A 23861-nucleotide genomic window follows, 5' to 3' on the forward strand; every position below is an offset into this window, starting at 1 on the left:
TCCTTTCACCAAGTCCCGGGGCATCCCCTACCCGTGGAGGGTTCCAACACCTTGCTGCCCCGTTCTATCATCCCCGGGTACTCCCAACAGCAGCGATGGTACTCCTAATTACCACACACCACGGGTGGCGTCACGAACTATAACTCCCCTGTAAATACTCCCCACCCCCCTTTTCATTCGAGTAACCTCACGACCCCCGGGTCTGGAGACCCTTGAGCCACAGAGAACTCGGATCCGAGCAGCTCGGCTGCTTCCATGGGGGCGGTACACAGTAACATGCAACCAAGTAAGGAGGCAAAGCAGCATTTTCAAATGCCTTTGTTTGACATTACACCATGTGAGACACTATATGGACTGCAAAACGGCTGCAAGGATATTCCAAATAAATCAAGAGACTAGGTAACTCTATGACATCATGAATTTTTAGTGATTTTTTTTTCTAACTGGTATTTGATCTACCCATAGCTACATAGCTAACTATGATAACATGAAAATAAACTTGGAAAATTCTCTCTCATTATCCTTAACAGTTCTGCAGATATAAACAACTCACTGTTCCAGTCCTTCTAGATAGGTAATGTTTTATTCAGTGCATTTTATGTGATAATTGGAATAGATTTGCTATAGATAGGTACACCAAATATAGGTATGGGAAGATATGTTTCTAGAAATTGGTATATACAACTAAAATCAATGCATATGGTATATGTGATGTCCACATTTTAAGCTAATGGTAGTATGGCCCTAGCTACTATAGCACATAGTGTGGCAAGGAATATGCTGTCATGATTCTGTATGTTTTCAATAACAATATATTCTGTGGATCAGTGGTCTGTGAATCTCAACCCCATAAAGTATTATGTTTTGGAATAAGCTGTTAATAGTATGCTATACCACTATCTAATCTGATATGCCTTGCCATCAAGGTAACAGTGTAGCATTCCTGCTGCACATTTTACATCTGTTATAATATTGATGCATAGCAAATCGGAACATTATGATCACAAAACCATAGCTGTACTTAGGCTATGTGCGCACGTTGCGTTTTTTCCCGCGTTTCCGCAGCGTTTTTAGCGGCAGCGTTTTTGCGCTAAAACGCATGCGTTTTTGTTTTCCAGCAAAGTCTATGGGAAAAGATGAAATCCTGTCTGCACTTTGCTTTTTTTTTCTGCAGCGTTTAATTTGCATATTTTGGGTCAAAAACCATGCGTCCAACGAAGCAGCATGTCAGTTGTTTTTGCCATTTCTGAAGCGTTTCCTTACCATTGGAGTCAATGAGAAATGGCAAAATGCAACCAAAATCAACTTTCCTGAGATTTTCATGCTTTTTACCTGCTTTTCCACTGCGTTTTTGGCTACAAAAACGCATGCTTTTGTGGCACAAAATTAAAGGGTTCTAATGTTCCTTTACACACACACACAATAACCGAAAATTTAAATGTTATAATAAATATCACCAATTTTTCGCTTAAAATGTGCATAACCGCTATTATTTCATTATAATTGTTGATTTTACATATAGTTATATTAAGAGTGAATATAATCATTTTTTTTCTCTTTTTTTTATTCTTTTTGACTATTCCAACTTTATTTCTCAGTGTCTTGATCTACAAAACGCATCTGCAGAAACGCAGGTGAAAACGCACTAAAACGCGGTAAATACGCATGCGTTTTTAGCGCTAAAAAATGGTCAAAAGCCATTTGGTCAAAAACCAAGGGAAGGAAAACATGCAGAATAAACTGCAGGTACTCCGACGCAACGTGCGCACATAGCCTTAGATTTAAAAGGCATACAAAATTGGGTTGGGGTGACACTGCTTTATGGGTATTTGGCGACACCATTTGTAAGTTTTTAAACTATGAGTAAAATGGTTGCAAAGTTAAACTCATATTGCAAATATTTTGTGCTTTCATTTTTCTTTCTTTTTGAATAAAAAAAGGATATTCCGAAGTTAAAGTAAGTTCCAAGGTGGGCAACTAGGCTATTGCAATTAATGGAAGGCTTCCCATATGATGAAAGGTTGAAAAAGTTGGATTTGTTTAGCTTAGAATAAAGACATCTAAGAGGAGATCTCATTTTTATGTATAAATTAGTGATGGACGGATCGGGACTGTCAAAGTCCAGACCCACATGGTTTCAAAGGTACCAGAGTGCTGGGCCCGGGCCTGGAATTCTCAGGAAATTCCGAGTATTGATCCTGATCCGGCACTTTGGAAATACAAAAAAGTAAAGGACAAATAAAGAAAAAAAAGCTCTTCATACTTTCTGAGGCTCCGACACAGGTGTAACTAATTCCTGACAGCTCATTCATTTCCAAGGCTGCTCATTACTTTCATTGCATATGCACTGCTTTTCCTGCCCACTGGCGACACTGATTGGTCAGACACGCTCCCAGCTTGTGTTATAGCATATGACTTCAGCCAGTCACAGACCCTGCCTCAGGTCTATATCGTACAGTAAAAATAAATAAAATATTTGGCATAGAGTCCCCCCATATTATGACACCCATCACAGATAATGCCCATGGCTACAAGCTGCAGCCCGCAGCCATGCGCTTATCTTGGCTGTGTATCAAAATAAGAGGAACTGCATGCGTTTTTTTGTAAATTCCCCTCCACCCCCCTCCCAAATGGCATGCGGTTCCACCTATACCAGGCCAAGATAAAGCCCGACAACTGAGGGTTTGTATTTTCAGGCCGAGGAGACCCATGCTTATTGGGCCCTCCAGCCCCTAAAAATAGCAGCCTGCCGCCGCCCAGGGTTGTCAAATCTATTAGATGCAACAATTCTAAAACTTTAACCGGCTCTTTCCGATTGCGCTGGTGTGGTGGCAATCAGGGTACTGAAAGGTTAATTGCAGTTCACAGCTGCCACTAACTCCCAGATTAGTAATGGGAGGCATCTATGAGAACCACCCATTACTAAGCTATAAGTGAAAGTAAACACAAACACTGTAGAAATCCTTTATTTGAAATGAAATACAAAAAAACACCATCTTTTTCCCATTTATTAACCCCCAAAACATTCCTGAAGGTCCGGCGAAATCCACATGAGGTCCAACGACGATTCCAGCTCTGCTACATCTGAATCACAGCGAGTGATCCTGTATCATGACCACCCGCTCTGGACTTCAAGCAGAGACTGAGTAGCGATCAGTGGTGACGTCACACAGTTTAGCCACAGCTGGAGGTTCCCACAGTCCTCCGACTGTGACCGCAGGTAACCTGACCTCAGAAGATCTCAATGAACTCTGTGACCCCCACCTCAGATGAGATCACGAAGTTCATTCAGGTCCCCTGAGGTCAGGTTACCTGCGGACACAGGTGGAGGATCATTGGAACCTTCAGCTGGGACCACAATTTACCTGAGTGACGTCATGCTTATATGGGGACCGGCGTCTGGCCGGATACCTGGGATCAATCACAGTCCGAAACCCAGCTAGACCCACCGGTCTCGGTTGTCTGAAAGTCTTCCCATTACTACTAAAAATACATGTGTGATCAATACAAAAGACTGGCACATGACTTATTCTTTCCATAGGCAATACTGAGGACCAGAGGGTACTCACTGCGAGTGGAAGAAAGGCAATTCCGGCAGCTAAATAGCAAAGGGTTCTTTACAGTTAGAGAAATCATATTGTGGAATACCCTACCACAAATGCTAGTAATGGCAGACACTAACAACTTTTAAAAAAGGGTTGGATGATTTCCTCAGTACCCAAAACATTTTTGGTTATAAAAGGAAAAATAGAAAACCAAATTTCACTCACCATTCGAAAAAAACACATCTTTATTGGAAGTATATTAAAACTCCAGGCAGGGCGGCATGGCGAGGATGTAGGGCGCACAGACAACAGCCATTTTGTGTGCTGGACACGCTTCTACAGGTCTCCCCACAGACAATGGGTGGGGAATAGGTAAAGAGGTAAGAGAGCTACACATGCGTTGTCCCACCCCACTTCACTGATGGTTCATGAGTATACAGTTTTAACGCTGCTTGAAAAGGTCAAAACTGTTTTCTGGAAGTGAGTAGGGACAAGCAGATTGGTTCGCGTCATTCGTGTTAATCAGCCAATCAGTAGTCTCTGGCCACTGTATGGGAGGATTTAAAATCTCTTACCTTCTGAGATCCCTGAAGTGGCTTTTAGGTGTTCAGGCTGACATGACATGAACCTTGAATAATTCCGCAATGATAATGTCGCACCTGCCTGGCTACTCAAATGTAATGTTGTTAATCTTTTTCTCAAACATGCGGCCCCTCAGGCTGCTTCTTGCAGCCCATGGACCTGGTAATGATCACGGAAGGAGCTGCACCCATCAGCACTTTATTTCAGATGAATATTTTGTCAGCACTTTGGAGAGTCAAGCTCTCTCTGCACAACTCATTGGCAGCCGCCGGCCAATCAGAGGCAAACATCTGACGCGTATGACCTCATCTGCTTGCCTCTGATTGGCCAGCAGCTGCTTTTAGAACAGTTGTGTAAGAGAACTTGACTCTGTAAAGCACAAGCAAAACATTCATCTGAATTTCAAATGAAGCAATGACAGCGGCTGTGATCGTTCCCTGGTGCACATGCTTGTAGGCCACAAGAGGCAGAAAAGAGGACACTGAGGGAATGTTTGTGAATGTTTTGGTATGTGTGTGCGCGCATGTGTTAGTGAAGAATGGCACAATAGGGGACCAGGATGAGACATTGCTACAAGAAGAGGTCTAGTAAAGGTTATGTTACTACAAGAAGAGGACCTCCATTGGCACATTAGTAAAAGGGGATAAGTATGGGCTCATTACTACAGGATGAGCCCAAGGATGCACACTACCACAGGATGGGCATAAGGACAAACACACTACTACAGGATTGGCACAAGAATGGGTCACATTACTTCAGGATGGGGACCAGGATGGGCATATTATGTCAGGACGGGACAAGGATGGACACATTACCACAGGATGGGCACATTACTACAGGATGGGGACAAGGATGTGCATATTACTTCAGAATGAGATCAAGGATGGGCATATTACTTCAGGATGGGTACAAGGACGACTAAAATCTACATTAAAAGACTTGGAATATTCCTTTGGATACTAATAAGCTCCTGAGATGATCACTATCAAGCGACAGTTAAAAGTCAAATAGACACTCAATCCTATTATTTTGTCTTGTGTGGGATAGTGAAAGTAGCTCACTCAAGATGCCACTAATGATGTTAATATGAAAAAAAACACAACAAACAATCAAAACAGACAGTAAACAATGAATGTGTAATTCCTTTCAGGGGACACTTGTAGGGTCAGTACAGGGGTTTAGTCTAGTGTAACTAGCTGTGGAATGTCCTTGTTAGTACGGGAGCCTTTGGGTGATAGTGGAGATTGTAGTATCCCCAGGAGATGGTAGGGCAGTGATGTCCATGAAGCACTGTCGACCCTGGCTTTGGTGGAAACACTCTGCACCCTGGCTCATGTGGACTTGGTGAGATCATTCCATTTTCTTACTCAATAGTTGTAGTACATGGCTGACCACTGTCACTGTGAAAGATTTTTTTTCATTTAAGTATTTTGTGTTTTTCTTTTCTTTTCAATATTTTTTTTATTGTAGTGAGAAACATATTTAACACAGTACACACCATGCAAGTATTAACCAGATCATAATGTTATAACATAAGATGAATCAATGGGGTTATGTATAACAAAAAAGGTACATGTGCCTTGAAGGGAGAGTCCTAGTTTCGGAGTTCAGTCTCAAAGTTCCAGTTTGTCTTTCCTCCGTCATCGATAATACCCCAGTTGGGTTGAAGTACCTTTTGTAGTCAATATGTGGTCCACAATAAACTTTTCTGAATGATCAACTTTAGAGATGAACACATATAAAACTTGTCTGCAGTAGGGTTGGAAGGGGGGGGGGTATAACGAAGAATGGAATTCATGGAGGTTAGCATATTAGAGATAACAACTTGCGCTGAAGACCTCTGTGTGAGGAGAAAGTGGGGGGGAAAGAAGGGTAGGAATGGTTTTAAGGAGGTAAGGAGAGGCAAGAGGTGTGAGTGGAGATTATAGTAGATGAAAGAGATATCATAGCTAGTTCGGGGAGTGGAACTCAAGACGTGGATTCCTGGAATTTCAACCATGGGGTCCAGGTGAGCCTGAATTCCGCTTGAAAATGGTAAGCTAATGCGGCCAGTTCTTCAATGTGGTACAACTGGTCAATTAGGAGCATCCATTTCTAGATCGTGAGTATGCTTGTCGCGCGCCAAAGAGGATGGATAAGCAATTTGGCCACAGCCAGTAAGAATAGGAGAGTTTTCTATGGATTTTTTTGCGGATTGTTGACCAGGTTCAGCAAGATTAGGCTTGGTTGGAGATTAAAAGTCAATTTAAAAATCTGCTTGGTGTAGGTAAGCACTTGTTTCTAATAAGGTTGCAGATGGTTGCACTGCCACCAGATGTAGATGTACATGCCTCACTCTTTTTTGCACCTCCAGCATGTCTCTGGCGAGGAAGGGAACCATTTGTTAGATTGGGAATGTGATCAGTACCATCTGGCAACTATTTTGAATGAATGTTCCTGTACCTTTATGCATTGTGATGGGCCAAAACATCTCTTATAAATTTGGTTCAAATCTCCCTTTGTAAATCTCCTGCCCAGATCTTTTTCCCATAATGATATAAATGCCCGTCTCTGCGGGAGTTTATTTAAAACCAATGCTTGATATTATTGTAGTTTAGATAGGACTTTCTGGGGGCATTGTTTGTGTGATCATAGATTCAAAGGTGGAAAGATCCCTTTCAGGTAAGCCATTTGGCAAGTAAGCTAGTACTGTTAACCTAAAGGGCGCTTTACACGCTACAATAAATCTTACGATGTGTCGGCTGGGTCACGTCGTAAGTGACGCACATCCGGCATTGTAAGTATGATTGTAGCGTGTAAAACCTCCGTGTAATTGCGATTGAACGAAAATCCGTTCATCGCATACACGTCGTTCATTCCTCAAAGATTGAACGTGCGGTTGTGCAATGTTCCCGAGGCAGCACACATCGCAGTGTGTGACACCATGGGAACATTGAACGACAGCTTACCTCCGTCCGCGGCTCCCGCCGACAATGCGGAAGAAAGGAGGTGGGCGGGATGTTTACGTCCCGCTCATCTCCGCCCCTCTGCTTCTATTGGCCGACTGCCGCGTGACGTCGATGTGACGCAGAGCGTCCCTCCCACTCCAGAAAGTGGACGTTCGCCACCCACATTGAGGTCGTAGGGACGGGTAAGTACGTGTGACGGGGGTTAATCGTTTGTGCGGCACATTCAACAAATTAAACGTGCCGCACATATGATGGGGGCGTTTACGATCGCATACGATATCGTATGCGATATCGTAAGATGTAAAGCAGGCTTTAGTCTTTCAGATTGGAGGAAGTTGAGTGAGCTTGGGGCTATGGTCTTATTGAGCTGGGTCAGGGGTACTAGTGCTCCTTCCTCTAACAAAAGTTCCACTGGTGTGGTGAGCGTATGTAGCTGGTCAGGAGTGCGTGATTTTGTGCTATCTGAGTACAGTTCCAGTAGGTCCATGACACAAATTATTGGAGAAGGTGGGTGGATGAGACAATTTGCATGATATATCCAAGTTTGTTGTGCATTCTTAAATATTAAGCTACTCGTCGTTGTGCCTCAGAGAAAGTGTTTTGCTGAGTACAGGATGGACCTGAAGTTCGTCATAGTGGTGAGTCTGCAATCAAAGTTTGTTTGGAGATTTGCAGGTCCAATCTATTATGCGTGTCCGGTCCAAGAATTCCTACATGAACAGTGTCCAGGAAAGTGGATTGGTCATCATGGGCCAGTTGAATGGACACCAAAGTCTCCTGATCTGACCCCCTTAGACTTTTATCTTTGGGGTCATCTGAAGGCAATTGTCTGTGCTGTGAAGATACAAGATGTGCAATATCTGAAACAACAGATACTGGAAGCCTGTGCTAGCATTTATTTTGCGTTGTTGCGATCAGTGTGTTAAGAGTGGGAGCAGAGGGTTGCATTGACAATCCAACACAATGGGCAACACTTTGAACACATTTTATAAGTGGTAATAATCTTATTCGTTCATTAGTTATTTACAATTTTATGTTAAAACCAAGCACACCATTGTTTTTCTTGTGAAATTCTCAATAAGTTTGATGTGTTAAATGACCCTCTTCCCATTGGAAAAAATAAAGTTGGATCCAAAATATCCGACTTTAAAATGGCTGCCATGGTCACCACCCATCTTGAAAAGTTTCCCCCCTCCCATATACTAATGAGCCACAAACAGTTGATATCACCAACCATTCCCATTTTTTTTAGGTGTATACATATAAATGGACCACCCTGTGGTATGAATAGGGAGGGAGAAAGTGGGCAGCCCTGCAGAGTACCGTTCTTAATGTTGAATGGGCTGGAGAGATCCCCATTTATCCTAATATGAACTGTTGGGTATGTATGTGATGCCCTGGACTAGCCAGGTAGTCACAGATAGACCCCCACACCTCCGTCCCTTACTAGGTAACACCAGCCAACCACATAACACCTAGTCACCCCTCTCAGGACTTGATGGACACACCAGGGGGGTGGAGCCAGGTGGTTGACCACACCCACCGAGGAGTCTAGAGAGGCAGAGGCTGGAAAACACGTCAGATCGGTTTGGAGTTTAGACAGTGGAAGTTTAAAGGAGTGAAGGCAGACCCGTGACCGGTCTGCAACAAACTGACAGGTGCCAGGGTAGGAGCCCTGGTACCTAGGCTAGGAGGCAGACGGTGGCCTTAGCCTGCAGGAGCCGGGAAGACGGCTCGGTGGAACCGTGGTGGACCGGGACAGGGTAGTGGCCCGCCGGTACCGACCCGGGGAACCGACTCGGAAACCAGAGCACAGAGGGGGGTACTCAGACCCTGAAACGAGGTCCAAAATCCACTGGACTGAGTTAATTTACTGATTGCGGTCTGGACCAGAGGTCCATTCCCACCCAAGTCCCGATTGAAGGCAACAGTCCACCGATGGGGATAGAAAGCCAACGCACAGGCAAAGAGATCCCACGGGCCTGCGTCTGCAGGCAAACGGGCTCCTCCGACATATATACAGCCGGAGAGTGGACTCCCGTCGCCGAAGCGCAGACAGTCCAAGAACAGACAACACGGTGCAGGAGAAAGGCCAAGATCACCAAACCAAGTGGGGGACCAGACGCAGCCAGCTGCGGGCACTGACCACCATCAACTTGGTTTACCAGAGACTTGTGTGTGTCAATAACTGTGAGTACAACAGTGCCATCCGGCTGCACACCGCCCTTCACCGCCAAAGCTCTCCCCGACGGGTCCCGGGGCCACCATCCCTGCCCACGGAGGGGTTAACATCTAGCTGCACGACCATCTCCCCCGGGTGCCCAGTAACCGCAGCGGTGGTGTCCACCATCACCACAACCCGTGGGTGGCGTCACAAACTCAAATACGGCTCCGGCCGTACACCTCCCTACCACCCCTTCTAAAGCGCCAGCACCATTTCAGAGTGAAGTGACCCTGGATGCGGAGACTCTCGAGCCACCCATCAACGAGCCCGGATCTGAGCGGCTCGGCTGCAGCCGAGCGCGGGGCGGTACATGTATACCGTGTTTTTCCAAAAATAAGACACTGTCTTATATTTTTTTTGGCCCCCCAAAAAAGCACTAGGGCTTATTTTTGGAGGAGGTCTTATTCTTGGAAAAACACGGTTAGGGGTAAGTTTACCCCCAAAAAAGCATCCCCCCCCCACACTTCCCAGGAGACTCATACTCACCAGACCAGGACTTCTGTGTGGCTCCCAGGTCCTCCCTGTGATCTCCGGTCGGTGCTGCACACCGTCCTACCCTGCTGCTAGCTGACACACACAGCAGATCGCAGGCACACTCAGCAGATCATACACACACACACACACACACACACACACACAGCAGATCACACACACACACACACACATACAGCAGATCACACACACAGCCGATCACAGATACACACAGCCCGATCGCAGGCACACATCGGAGACACATACAGCAGATCACACACACCCGATCGTGTGCGCACACATCACAACACATCCAGCGCTTACGGCAGCAGGGAATGAGAGCAAGTCACCTGTCCCGCCGCAGGTCCTGTTCGTTGTGCTCCACCGCACAGCCTCTCAGGATTCTGCTGGCGAGAAGAGATCGGTGTCGCTGGATGAGGTGAGTGTGTGTGATTTGATGTTTGCGTGTGATCCGATGTTGGTGTGTTCAATCTGATTATGTGTGCGATCTGATTGTGTGTGCGATCCGATGTTTGTGTGCGAGATCTGGTGTGTGTGTGTGTGTGTGTGTGAGCTGATGTGTGGGTGTGCGATAGCCACAGGTCCTGCCGCTCAGTGTCGGGTGAGTGTAATTGCCGGGTGCCGCTGTCTATAATGAAGTGTCCTGCAGTATCTATAACCTTTTTAGCTGCACGGACACTTCATTATTGATCCACGACTAGGGCTTATTTTCGGGGGAGGGCTTATATTTAAGCCTTGCTCCGAAAATGCTGAAAATCCCTGCTAGGGCTTATTTTTGGGGGAGGTCTTATTTTTGGAAAAACACAGTACATCTGAAATATTGCTTCTATGAATGGGGTGGGGAAGGTGAAGTACTGTAATGTTTCTCGCATGAACATCCAGTCGAGGGTCTGTGGTCAATAAGAGCATGCTGCATTAGATGGATTATTTGTTTGGAGTTATCTCATCCCTCTCTTCTCTTCACAAAGCCCACTTGCTCGGGCGAAATTAATGTGCAGAGGATGGTGCTTAAACGATGTGCCACAAGGCTCGCAAACCGTTTCAAGTCATTATTCAACAGCGAGATCAGTCCGTAATTGGAACAGATTTCAGGGTTTTTCCCCTCCTTATGTATGAGGGAGATATTTGATTCTAATGATTGTCTTGGAAAAGGGGAGCCCTGTAGCACAGCATTAAAGATGTGAAGGAGATGAGGGAGTAGAGTTTCTTTGAAGGTCTTGTAGTAAGAAATTGGGAGGCCATCTGGGCCAAGGTTTTTGCCTATGGAACATTTTGACAGGATCGACTGGAGCTTCTCAATAGAAAATGGCGTGTTCAATTTTGTTATATGGGCTGTGGTAAGTGTCGGTAGTTGTAGTTCCGACAGAAAAGAGGTTATGTCCCAGTGTATTTTATCTGCCGTTTCTGGTGTCTCATGTTCTCGAATGTGATATAGGGAGGAGAAATAATTGCAAAAGGCATCAGCGATAGTTCTAGGGTCTGTAAGTTTTTTATTTGAATCTTTTAGAGAATAAATGTACATGCATGCTTTCCTTTTTTTGATCAAGGAAACAATCAGCTTAGATACTTTGTCTCCATGTACAAAGAGGCGATTCCTCCAGTTCATCAATAGCTTCACAGGCTGTTTATTCAAAATATCTCTGAGCCTTTGGTGCAGTTGTGCTTAGGGTGTTTGTCTGCTGAGAGGCTTTATGTTGGAGTTCCAGTTTTTGAATTTCAGAATATAGTGATGCGATCTCATCTTTTCTCTAGTCACTTTCCACGACAGCACACAGGAGGTTAACTCTCCGCCCTAATATGGACAGGAAACACAGAGGTTAAATAACCCCTCCCCACCTCCCATCTCCAGTGTTGTTTCCTGTCCCTAGGGAGCACGAAGAGGTTTTCACACAAGGGCTCCCTTAAATATATATACCTAAAAAACCCTTTATTATTTAACTTCTTAAAAAGTACCAAATACTATCCCACACCGTGAACATATAGCACAAACAGTCATAGACTTTAGAAAGCCTTGGTTAATGAGCTCCCATTTAGGATTTTTAAAATAGGGAGTTTAATATCTAGTAATGGTATGAACAGGGCAACAAAATCTAAATTAACCCATAAACATTTCTATCCACTGCCTGTCAATGGAGATATAACTTATGTTATACACACCCTAATCTTCAATTGGTTCAATTCCGCAATGGCTATCCTTTGGAAACTGCCCCTAATCTCCCTTACTATTGTAAGGCTAGGTTCACACACTGCGGTTTTTTGACGCTGCGTTTTTGTGCGTTTTGTGCGGCAAAAACCGCACAAACGCACCCGCAGCAAAAAAATGCACACGTTTTTGCCGCGATTTGGTGCGTTTTTGCTCACTGCGTCTTTATGCGTTTTTTATCAGTGAACAAAAAAAAAGGTCTGATGTCATTTCCTTCTTCAATATGTTCTTCATTCTCCACTAGTGTATGCAGGAGAGCAGACAGCTGCAGAACTACAAGGCTCAGCATACTCCATCCAATAGTGTATGCAGGAGAGCAGACAACAGCTGCAGAACTACAAGGCTCAGCATGCTCCATCCAGGACTGTATGCTGGAGGGAGAGTCAGGGGGAGCAGATCTACAAGGCTCAGCATCTTCCATCCAATAGTGTATGCAGGAGAGCAGGCAGCAGCTGTCGAACTACAAGGCTCAGCATCCTCCATCCAATAGTGTATGCAGGAGAGCAGACAGCAGCTGTCGAACTACAAGGCTCAGCATCCTCCTTCCAGGACTGTATGCAGGATTTCTTTGCCCCCCCAAACACAAAAAAATGACGTGCGCTTCGCCATATTTTTGTATGCTAGCCGGGTACAGCAGGCAGGTACGGGCTGCCCCCAACCCCCAGCTGCCCATTTGTACCCGGCTGGGAACCAAAAATATAGAGAAGCCCTTTTTTTTTTTTTTTTTAATTATTTCATGAATTTCATGAAATAATTAAAAAAAATGATGTGAGCTTCGCCTAATTTTTGTGTCCAGCTGGGTACAACTAGGCAGCTGGGGATTGGAATCCACAGTGCAGGGTGCCCATGCTTTCTGGGCACCCCCGCTGCGAATTGCAGTCCGCAGCCACCCCAGAAAATGGCGCTTTCATAGAAGCGCCATCTTTTGGCGCTGAATCCAACTCTTCCAGCTGCCCTGTTGCCGGGTGGCTCACTGGGTAATAATGGGGTTAGGGCTAGCTGTATATTATCAGCTGGCCCTAAGCCCGAAATTCATGGTGTCACGCCAATATTAGGCATGGCTACCATGAATTTCTAGGAAAGATAAAAAAAACCACAACACACAGAAAAATATTTTTATTAGAAATAAAACACAACACAATTAGTGACTCCATCTTTATTGAAATAAAGAACCCCCCTCCGCAGTAATCCTGGGTCAAGGGTCCCGCGCTGTCCAATCCGGATCCAATATCATCTGATCGGTTTGCTGGAAAAAGGCAAAGCGATCAGATGATGTGTCAGGTTCAAGTGCCTGAATCACATCACACAGCAGCTGATTGTATAAAAGCCGTTTATTCAATCAGCAGATGCATCGGTGCAAAAAAAAAAAAAAAATTACTCACTTATGTGCTGATTACCGGCAGCTCCTGGAGCGAGTCTGATCCCGTCCGATCGCTGCAGGAGCTGCCGGTAATCAGGGATGAAGTCTCCTGACACATCCGCTGATAGGTTAAACCGGCCGGCCGCTGGCGTCACCCCGAGACTTACGATCAGCTGATGCATCAGGTGACTGCATCAGGTGATCCATCGCCAGGTCCTGCATCCTGCAGGAATACATACCCGGGGAGACTGCACACACCCGGAGCGACAGTACCAGGAGGAGGAGCTGGGAGCGGACATGGCACCGGGACCCTGCAGACAGGTGAGTATGACATTTTTTTTTCTACTGTTCACTTTTGTTTTCGCAGCCGCTTCCACCTCCTGCCCGTACATGACGCCGTACGGCTGCAGACATGCACAGGACTGGAGGTGGAAGTGGCGGTGACGGTACCGGGAGGATTCACGCTTCTGTGTTTACTTACAGAAGGAATCCTCTTCCTGTACATGTCACTTTACTACCCACCTCCTGCGTTTATAGCTGCGTTTTTGGTCTTAGAAACGCACCAGAACGCACCTACTTGCGTTTCTCATTGCATCTTTCAACATCCCATTGCACTCAATGGATGAAAAGCGCAGTGAAAAACGCGGGAATAATTGACATGCTGCGTTTTTGTGGCACCACAAAAACGCAGCTGAAAAAAAACGCTGTGTGCAGACAGCAAAAATGAAAACTCATAGACTTTGCTGGGGAAGCAAAGTCATGCAGTTTTCTGAGCAAAAATTCTACCCGAAAACTGCGCAAATACGCACTGTGTGAACTTACCCTAACAGGGTAGACTAGACTATTATATATATATGTCATATTTAGTCAAAGAAAAATAAATGACCAAAAGTGATGGTCACTTATCTCATAGACGTATTCAGGGCACCATCCTCATGACATTTTTCATTGATATATTGTAATAGCTAGGCTTTCCACAGTCTTTATCATAATAATGGAAAAAATCCAAAACTCTTTTCCACTTAAATTTTCTACCAAACAAGGTGAGATCTTAAGTCCAAGTAAAAAAGGCATATCTTTCCATTGGCACAAATGACAGGCCCTGTCATTTAGATCTGTATATCTAAGTCAGATAGCTCCACACCTGACCGATTAGTCACCTGATTATTTACCTCCTTCTTCTCCTGTTTGAGTTGGTAAATGGTGCCCGGGGTCTTAGGTCATCCGGTAAGGTTTTGATGACATGGAGGGAGCAACTGAGATTGATGATGGTACTTTTAGTCTCCCTCTCTGCCATCTATTTTTGTGATGTCTTTACCTCCAATTATGAGGCAATCTTCTATTATCCCCAGATACCTCTCTATATCTTTCTGAGTCTGATGACTCTAGATCTGATAAAGGTATACCAGTTGGAGGAACTGTTTCTTCAGTGAGAAAACTGCATGCTGTTTTTGCTTTAAATTCAGTAAGGTCTTTTAAAAAATTACTGTTTCCTTTCTTTCAAGGTATTATCAAATATATAGAAATAGGAAAACGGGTTTTAGCCGCGCTGAAAAACCACTGGTACAGGATTAATGAAGAGGTTTCTTTTTTATTTCAGCATTTCCAACGCGTTTCAGAGACTGGAACCGTCTCCTTCCTCAGGGAAAAAAGAAATCATGCAGCTGTCTAACAGTCAAATGTTATAAAGGAGGATGAAGACTGCCACGTTGACAGCCATGACGTCATCCACCCACTCTGTTGCAGGGCAATGACTCATAGACACGTGGAGAACATACAGGAAAAAATCACAATCAAATACATCGAATTATTGTAAAACACAAATAACTGCATGAGATAAAAATAAAAATTATTTAAAAGTTGTTAAAAAAAGTTTTTTGTGGTCCATTTGTGACATATAAAGTTTTAGATTTGCAGGTATAATTTATAAAAAAAGGGACTAAAAAGAGAATGGAGAGGTGCGAACCTGCGAACAGTTACTAGTATGCGGGGGATTAGCCACCGTACCATTCCTCCAAATACATCTAGTGAACTTGGTAGAAATGGGGATGGGATGTCATAAAGTGACTCAGAAGGATCAGTTAATAAAGGCAATCGCCCTCCAAGAGACGTGAAAATTTAATAAATATTTGTATATATATAAAATATAGATCTGTGTAAGTGGATGTACATGACATTAACCGTATCAAGTTTTACTGTTTAGAAAAATAAATTATCAAATGAAAAATTTGGGTGAATCAAAGAGGGGCTGGTGTGGGATAACTGAACGTAAGGTGAAAAAGAACCGCATCTATGAAAGAAGGAAGCGAGTGCCAGTGGGGACGGGGTGAAATAAGTTGAACTTATTTCACCCCGTCCCCACTGGCACTCGCTTCCTTCTTTCATAGATGCGGTTCTTTTTCACCTTACGTTCAGTTATCCCACACCAGCCCCTCTTTGATTCACCCAAATTTTTCATTTGATAATTTATTTTTCTAAACAGTAAAACTTGATACGGTTAATGGATTTAATATTTATCATGTACATCCACTTACACAGATCTATATTTTATATATATACAAATATTTATTAAATTTTCACGTCTCTTGGAGGGCGATTGCCTTTATTAACTGATCCTTCTGAGTCACTTTATGACATCCCATCCCCATTTCTACCAAGTTCACTAGATGTATTTGGAGGAATGGTACGGTGGCTAATCCCCCGCATACTAGTAACTGTTCGCAGGTTCGCACCTCTCCATTCTCTTTTTAGTCCCTTTTTTTATAAATTATACCTGCAAATCTAAAACTTTATATGTCACAAATGGACCACAAAAAACTTTTTTTAACAACTTTTAAATAATTTTTATTTTTATCTCATGCAGTTATTTGTGTTTTACAATAATTCGATGTATTTGATTGTGATTTTTTCCTGTATGTTCTCCACGTGTCTATGAGTCATTGCCCTGCAACAGAGTGGGTGGATGACGTCATGGCTGTCAACGTGGCAGTCTTCATCCTCCTTTATAACATTTGACTGTTAGACAGCTGCATGATTTCTTTTTTCCCTGAGGAAGGAGACGGTTCCAGTCTCTGAAACGCGTTGGAAATGCTGAAATAAAAAAGAAACCTCTTCATTAATCCTGTACCAGTGGTTTTTCAGCGCGGCTAAAACCCGTTTTCCTATTTCTATATATTTGATATTTGCTAGCCACGGGGCCGCTGCTTTCAAACCAATCTGACACTCACATGCGATCTCAGGAGTTGTGACTGGCACAACCAGATCAGGTGAGTGTACTCTTATTTCTGTCATCTCCAGTCATACCGGGTAAGACCCTATTTGCGCCTTCTGTCTCCCCACCTCTAGCACCTGTACATTTCAAGGTATTATGAAATTTATCCACAGAACTTTGCAATAACCTTTCTCTCCTTTCAAAATCTGGGTCAGATTTATATTTTATAGCTGCCTCTATACGTTTGGTCAGTCTAGCAGAGGTTTTGGTTACAGTAAAGGGCACTTTACACGCTGCAATATCGCTATCGATATCGCTAGAGAGCGTAACCGCCCCGTCTGTTGTACGTGACGGGCAAATCGCTGCCCGTTGCTCACCACATCGCTTACACCCGTCACACGGACTTACCTTCCCTGCAACGTTGCTGTGGCCAGCGAGCCGCCTCCTTGCTAAGGGGGCGGTTCGTGCGGCGTCACAGCGACGTCACACGTCAGCCGTCTAATAGAAGCGGAGGGGCAGAGATGAGCACTCGGAATATATGCCGCCCACCTCCTTCCTTCCTCATTGCCGGTGGACGCAGGTAAAGAAATGTTCGTCGTTCCTGCAGTGTCACACATGGCGATGTGTGATGCCACAGGAACGACGAACAACCAGCGGCATGCACCACCAACGATATTATGAAAAGGAGCGACATGTCAACGATTTTTGACGTTTTTGCGATCATTGATCGTTGCTCTTAGCTGTCACACGCTGCGATGTCGCTAACGACGCCGAATGTGCGTCACAAACACCATGACCCCAACGATATATCGTTAGCGATGTCGCAGAGTGTAAAGCACCCTTAAGGGTATGTCCGCACACTGCGTTCTTGATTTGACAAAAAAAAATGCATCCTCTGGCAGTCTTTGACAACTGTAAACATTGCGTTTGCCAAAAAAATGCATCCAAAACGCATGCGTTTTAGATGCGTTTTACATGCATTTTGAATATATTTTTAACAGTGTGGTCCTATGGTGATTCAGCTCCGCTACATCCCTGTCCCGTAGAGCATGACTTTCCGCTGACAGCAGACAGAGAAAGAGCCGCACGATGAGAATGAACTTGGATGAATTTCACCCAACTTCATTGTCGATCATGCTGCTCTGTCTCTGTGTTCTGTCATGAACTCAGATGAACCTCTGAGGTCAGTGCCAGGATAGAGGCAGGAGTGCAGGCTCCGCAGCAGTGACGTCAGAGCTTCACCCAAGTTCACTGTCATCACGCGACTCTGTTTCTGTGTCTCGGCCTGATTTGCAGTCGCAGGTGAAGGATTTATCTGTGACCGCAAATCACCTGAGTGACTGAAGTGAGCTGCGTGATCAGCGGTGCCGTCACTCAGGTTACCCATGGCTACAGCTGAAATCCTCCACCCGAGACCACAAATCACCTGAGTGAGGGCACCGCTGATCTTTCGGCTCACTTCAGTCACTCGGGTAGTTTGCTGTCACAGGGGGAGGACTCCACCTGTGGCTGCGGGTAACCTGAGTGACATCACCGCTGATAGCACAACTCACTTCAGTTGCTCCATGGAGCTCACAGCTAGCGGTCATGCTCTATGGCCGCTTACTATTAGCTTGCGTCGGGCCTGGAGGGGTGTTTGGGGATTAATAAAGTGGTGAAAGAAGGTGTTTTTTTGTCTTTTATTCCAATGAAAGGATTTTTTGTGTGTATGTGTTTATTTTCTTTCACTTACAGGTTAATCATGGGGGTTGTCTCATAGACTCCTGCCATGATTAATCTAGGACTTAGTGGCAGCTATGGGCGGCCATTAACTCCTTATTACCCCGATTGCCACTGCACCAGCACCAGGGCAATTCGGGAAGAGCCGGTAAGGTCCCGGGACTGTCACATCTAATGGATGCGGCAATTCCGGGTGGCTGCTGGCTGCTATTTTTAGGCTAAGGGGCAGCCTAAAAACGATAGGCCTCCCCAGTCTGAGAATACCAGCCCTCAGCTGTGTGGCTTTATCTTGGCTGGGTATCAATTGGGGCAGAACCGCTCATCATTCTTTTTTTATTTATTTTACTGCACGATATAGACCCGCGCACTAGCAGCTGTGATTGGTTGCAGTGAGACAGCTGTCACTCAGCATGGGGGCTCGTCTGAATGCAACCAATCATAGGCGCCAGTGGGCAGGGGAAGCAGTGAATATGAGATGGCTTAATGAGCGGCCGACACTTTTACAAGCAGGGGAACCCATGGGAGCAGTGTGACAGCTGTGCAGCGTCGCGCCAGTGATTGGTGAGTATGAGAGAGGAAGAGACCGACCGAGAGAGAGAGACCGACCGATCGACAGAGAGAGGAAGAGACCTGCGTTTTTAATGACAAGAACGCATCAAAAATATAAGCAAAATGTAATGCAAACCCACAGCTAAACATTTTCTTGCGTTTTGACACACCTCATTAATTTCAATGGGTGGAAAATGCAACCAAAACGCACTAAAGAAGTAACATGCTGTTTTTTTAGGCAACAACTTTGACACATATTTGACAAACAAAACACTGCCTAAAAAAAAAGCAACGTGTGCATGGAATTTCTGACTTCTCATAGACTCTGCTGGGGAAGCACAACGCATGCATTTTGTCAATGACACAGTGCAGTTTTAAACGCAGCCAAAACGCAGGAAAGAAAGCACCCGGTAGCATATGGCCTTAAGAGGGTGCTTTACACACTGTGACTTTGCTAACGATGTATCGTCGGGGTCACGTCGTTCGTGATGCACATCCGGCGTCGTTAGCGACATCGCAGCGTGTGACACCTAGGAGCGATGATCAACGATCGCAAAAACGTCAAAAATCGTTGACACGTCGCTCCTTTTCATAATATCGTTGGTGGTGCATGCCGCTGTTTGTTCGTCGTTCCTGCGGCATCACACATCGCTATGTGTGACACCGCAGGAACGACGAACATCTCCTTACCTGTGTCCACCAGCAATGAGGAAGGAAGGGGGAGGGTGGGATATTCCGCCCGCTCATCTCCGCCCCTCCGCTTCTATTGGACGGCTGCCGTGTGACGTCGCTGTGACACCGCATGAACCGCCCCCTTAGAGGTTCGCCGGCCACAGTGGTGTCGCAGGGAAGGTAAGTCCGTGTGACGGGTGTAAGCGATGTTGTGCGCCACGAGCAGCGATTTTCCCGTGACTCACATCTGACGGGCGGGTACGCTCGCTAGCGATCTCGCTAGCGAAATCAAAGCATGTAAAGTGCCATTAAGTCTCTCCTCTGTATGCAATAATTGCATTATTTGTAGGGAGGTTGTCTTAGACTCTTTTCCACTGTTCCAATAAACTCGCACTTCTAGACCTGACTGCTGGAGCAATAGTGGTTCTTAATCCTTTAGGTATAATCCCCTGTTTGATGTAATTTTCAAGGGACTGTACCTCCCACCATGATTTTATGTTATCACGATAGCAGCCATACATTTCATTAAATACTTGCTTCAAATTAGTAACCCCCTCCGTATAGACCACATCAACCGTATCAGAGAATACTTTATTTGCATCTAAAAGCCAACGACTAGTGTTAATAGATTCAGAAAGAAAACCTGCCATCAATAGTTAATTTTTACTTAACCCAGAACTTCAAAAGATTAATTATAAGGCAGTAAATCAAATCTTCACACAAGGGCTACCTTAAATATGCATACCTAAAAAAACCTTTATTATTAAACTTCTTAAAAAGTATCAAATACTATCCCACACCGTGAACATAGACTGACCGAATGTAAAGAGCTTATCACCAAAGCTGATATTTCGTAGGAGTATATTGTGAAAAAAAAAAACAAAAGAAGAAAAAACTCCTAAAAAATGACTTTATTATAATTAAATTTTAAAATTTAAGTATAAAAACGAAATTGCTTTCACATGGTCGTTATATAGACTAATTTGTTTAAGTGGGTGTAGAAGGGTGATAGATCCGATTTGTGAGGATAGTGCTAGTTGTTTACTATTCTCAAGGTAGGGAATATACTAGTCGTACTTCTTGCTCCAATAGCTTTTGTAGGGAAATTGGGGATGAGATATCTATCCCTCCCTTTCACCTACCTACCAGCGGAGGTGCACCATAAATTGTTGGGTACCCCCCGCTCCACGTCGTCTCTCCCTAATTTCTCCCTGCAGCTCGTCTGTTGCACCCGGGAGACCCACCACCAAAGAAAATAGTGCAATTAGTCACAATTAATAATTATTCAGCCGTACATTGACTGCAGACCCGGACGGGCAGCTTTTTCCTCTGGTCCAGCTTTTTCATATACTTCTACAGAGCCCTTTCTGTGTAAACTGATGAAGGTCGGATGACCGAAACGTCTTTAATAATTACACAGATCAATGAATAAAACATAAAACAATTTCAGTTGAATGCTTTGAGTGCTGGATTTTTTTCAATTTTTTGATCTGGGGTGGGACCCTATCCAAGCACCAGCGACTATAGAAGGAGTGCCACATTTCTATATTTTATAAGTATGTTCCAGCCATATAGTAGATATCATATAAATCTCAGATCACTGAAAAAATGTTTTTGTATATATATGGGTATAAAATCCCAGCAGGAATAACTTATCTGCCGAGACTATCCAAAAGTCTATCCCGTAATCCCGACGCGTTTCCCCCCTATTTTTTCTTAGGGGTTCATCAGGGGAATAACTGATCCGAGACTTGTTCCTAGAAAAGATATTACATATCTCTAATATACTACATTATAATGTCTTGCAGTCTATATAGGTTCTCAAAGAAAAACGTGGCACCTAAAGTGTTAGTACGTAATGGGGGACATACCTTAAAGATTCAAGGGTACCGGTATACAGAATATGTCGTCAATGGCCCATAATGGGGTCAGTCGTCCAGTATACAGTAGCTGGCTGCATTCAAAGTCCTGCAGGTCCCATGGTACCGGCTGTCATGTGGTACAGCCTCACTCATCTATCCCTGCTTTATAAATGAGTGAATTTCTTACTGTTCCTGGCTCCCCAATCTCGCGCCGGAAATGCTAAGTATGTCATTTCCATATCCGCTCCTTGAGGCCGCATTGTTGCGCACCATAGCAACCTACTGGAAGTAACCCGGAGGTCACTTCCGCAAATGCGCAGTGTGGTGCGTTCCACGGTGCCGGACGTAAGTGACTAATAACGTCACTTCTGATGTACGGCTTCTCGATTCCTCCCCAGTATGCTGCGTTCCACAGTGCCGGACCGGAAGTGACTAGTAGCGTCACTTCCGATATTCTTCATTCCTCCCCAGTATGGTGCGTACCACGGTGCCGGACCGGAAGTGACTAGTCGCGTCACTTCCGATATACGGCTTCTCCATTCCTCCCCATGCTTCCTAATCAACGCATGGTGTCGTCGTCACTCCCAGACATGCGCAATAGACATGTAACGGGGCATTGTTAACATAGCCCCCCCTGTGTGTATTTATACTGGGCCAGGTAGATTAACCCATACCGGCCTCTCTGTCAGGCTATCGCTGTAGGGATTATGGCTTCACTGCATTTTGCAACCATAATGTAGGGCAGCAATTAAATAAATGTGCACATATATACATATATGTATCTTCATCCGATCAATGCCATATATGTCACTGGGAGTGGGATAACCCACTGCCAGAGAGCCACTACTCCCATCAGCGTCTTATAGGCCAGATCTTATGATTGGTTACTTAGGTCATATATATATTAATCCTAACAGTGTATCAATATATTCCTATTATCCAGCCAGGAATTCCCCTGGTGAACCCCTAAGAAAAAATAGGGGGGAAACGCGTCAGGATTACGGGATAGACTTTTGGATAGTCTCGGCAGATAAGTTATCCCTGCTGGGATTTTATACCCATATATATACAAAAACATATTTTTTCAGTGATCTGAGATTTATATGGTATCTACTATATGGCTGGAACATACTTATGTACGGCTGAATAATTATTAATTGTGACTAATTGCACTATCTATTTTCTTTGGTGGTGGGTCTCCCGGGTGCAACTGACGAGCTGCAGGGAGAAATTAGGGAGAGACGACGTGGAGCGGGGGGTACCCAACAATTTATGGTGCACCTCCGCTGGTAGGTAGGTGAAAGGGAGGGATAGATATCTCATCCCCAATTTCCCTACAAAAGCTATTGGAGCAAAAAGTACGACTAGTATATTCCCTACCTTGAGAATAGTAAACAACGAGCACTATCCTCACAAATCGGATCTATCACCCTTCTACACCCACTTAAACAAATTAGTCTATATAACGACCATGTGAAAGCAATTTCGTTTTTATACTTAGATTTTAATATTTAATTATAAAGTCATTTTTTAGGAGTTTTTTCTTCTTTTGTTTTTTTTTCACAATATACTCCTACGATATATCAGCTTTGGTGATAAGTAATTGATATGGCCGGCTTCCTCTCAGGGCCTATAAATAGCAATCGGTGGCTCAGCGACGCTGAGGAGGTTTTTTCTGATAAAAACCTTGAAACAACGAACCCAACAAAAAGAAACCTTAGGTTGGTGTTTTCTGATTTACAAACAGCATATATTGACAACGCAAAAAGTTGGTGGGAACTACAGTCCCTGGAGCATTATATAAAAAATAATATAGTGCCCAGAGGATTGAGAATTAACTTAATCCCAGCAGAAAGAGTGAGAACACCTTTGCTCCTCAAAAGGTGGGAGGAGGAGTCTGTGGCCTCCTCACTTCGCTTTATGAATATCCTGCTAGAAGAGGAGAAAAAGAGATTTGAGCAGACTAATAAAACTCTCATTACCCTGAGGGAAGAGGCCCTGAAAGTTAATACTGACTCTGACTTCCAGATCAAAGAATTGGCGCTACAAGGTGCAGTAGAAAAATATCAACAAAACTTAAAAAATCGCAAGCATAAACATTTTGTCAGGGATCTGGAGGATTTTAAACAGAGAAGGGCCTATAAGCTCACGGAAGGAGGGCGTGATATATCATCCTCAGACCTTTCAGACTCTGAGAGCAGATCTAGAGAGAGAAGTCAAAACAGACCTAGGGGTAGTACTCAGTCTGCTGGACGTGGTGGGACCAGAGGATGTGGAACTCTGGGGGAAAACAAAACCCACTATGGAAATCAGGACCAACGAGGGGCACAGGCCTCCTGTTTGGAACCTTCTTCCTCATCTGGGCCCTCACCCTCTTTTGTGCATCAGAACAGTTTTTTAGGGATAAGGGACCCCTATCCTTTTCGAAAAAGACACAGCAGAAGGCCCAAAAAATGGTAAATGGGGGCCAAATGGAGGGCCAACAGATTGTGAA

At 44.4% G+C, this 23861-nt stretch overlaps 1 protein-coding gene across 1 annotated transcript in view; it reads left to right on the top strand.

Annotated features, from left to right (window-relative positions):
• VPS16 (VPS16 core subunit of CORVET and HOPS complexes) overlaps window positions 1-23861 on the top strand; it is an 879114-nt gene that overhangs the window by 403726 nt on the left and 451527 nt on the right. The window contains exon 14 of the mRNA XM_075319712.1: window positions 539-574. Within this exon, the coding sequence (XP_075175827.1) occupies window positions 539-574 (36 nt within the window). The remainder of the gene's footprint in view (window positions 1-538; window positions 575-23861) is intronic.

This window comes from Anomaloglossus baeobatrachus, chromosome 7 (assembly GCF_048569485.1).
Source record: "Anomaloglossus baeobatrachus isolate aAnoBae1 chromosome 7, aAnoBae1.hap1, whole genome shotgun sequence".
NCBI lineage: Eukaryota > Metazoa > Chordata > Amphibia > Anura > Aromobatidae > Anomaloglossus > Anomaloglossus baeobatrachus.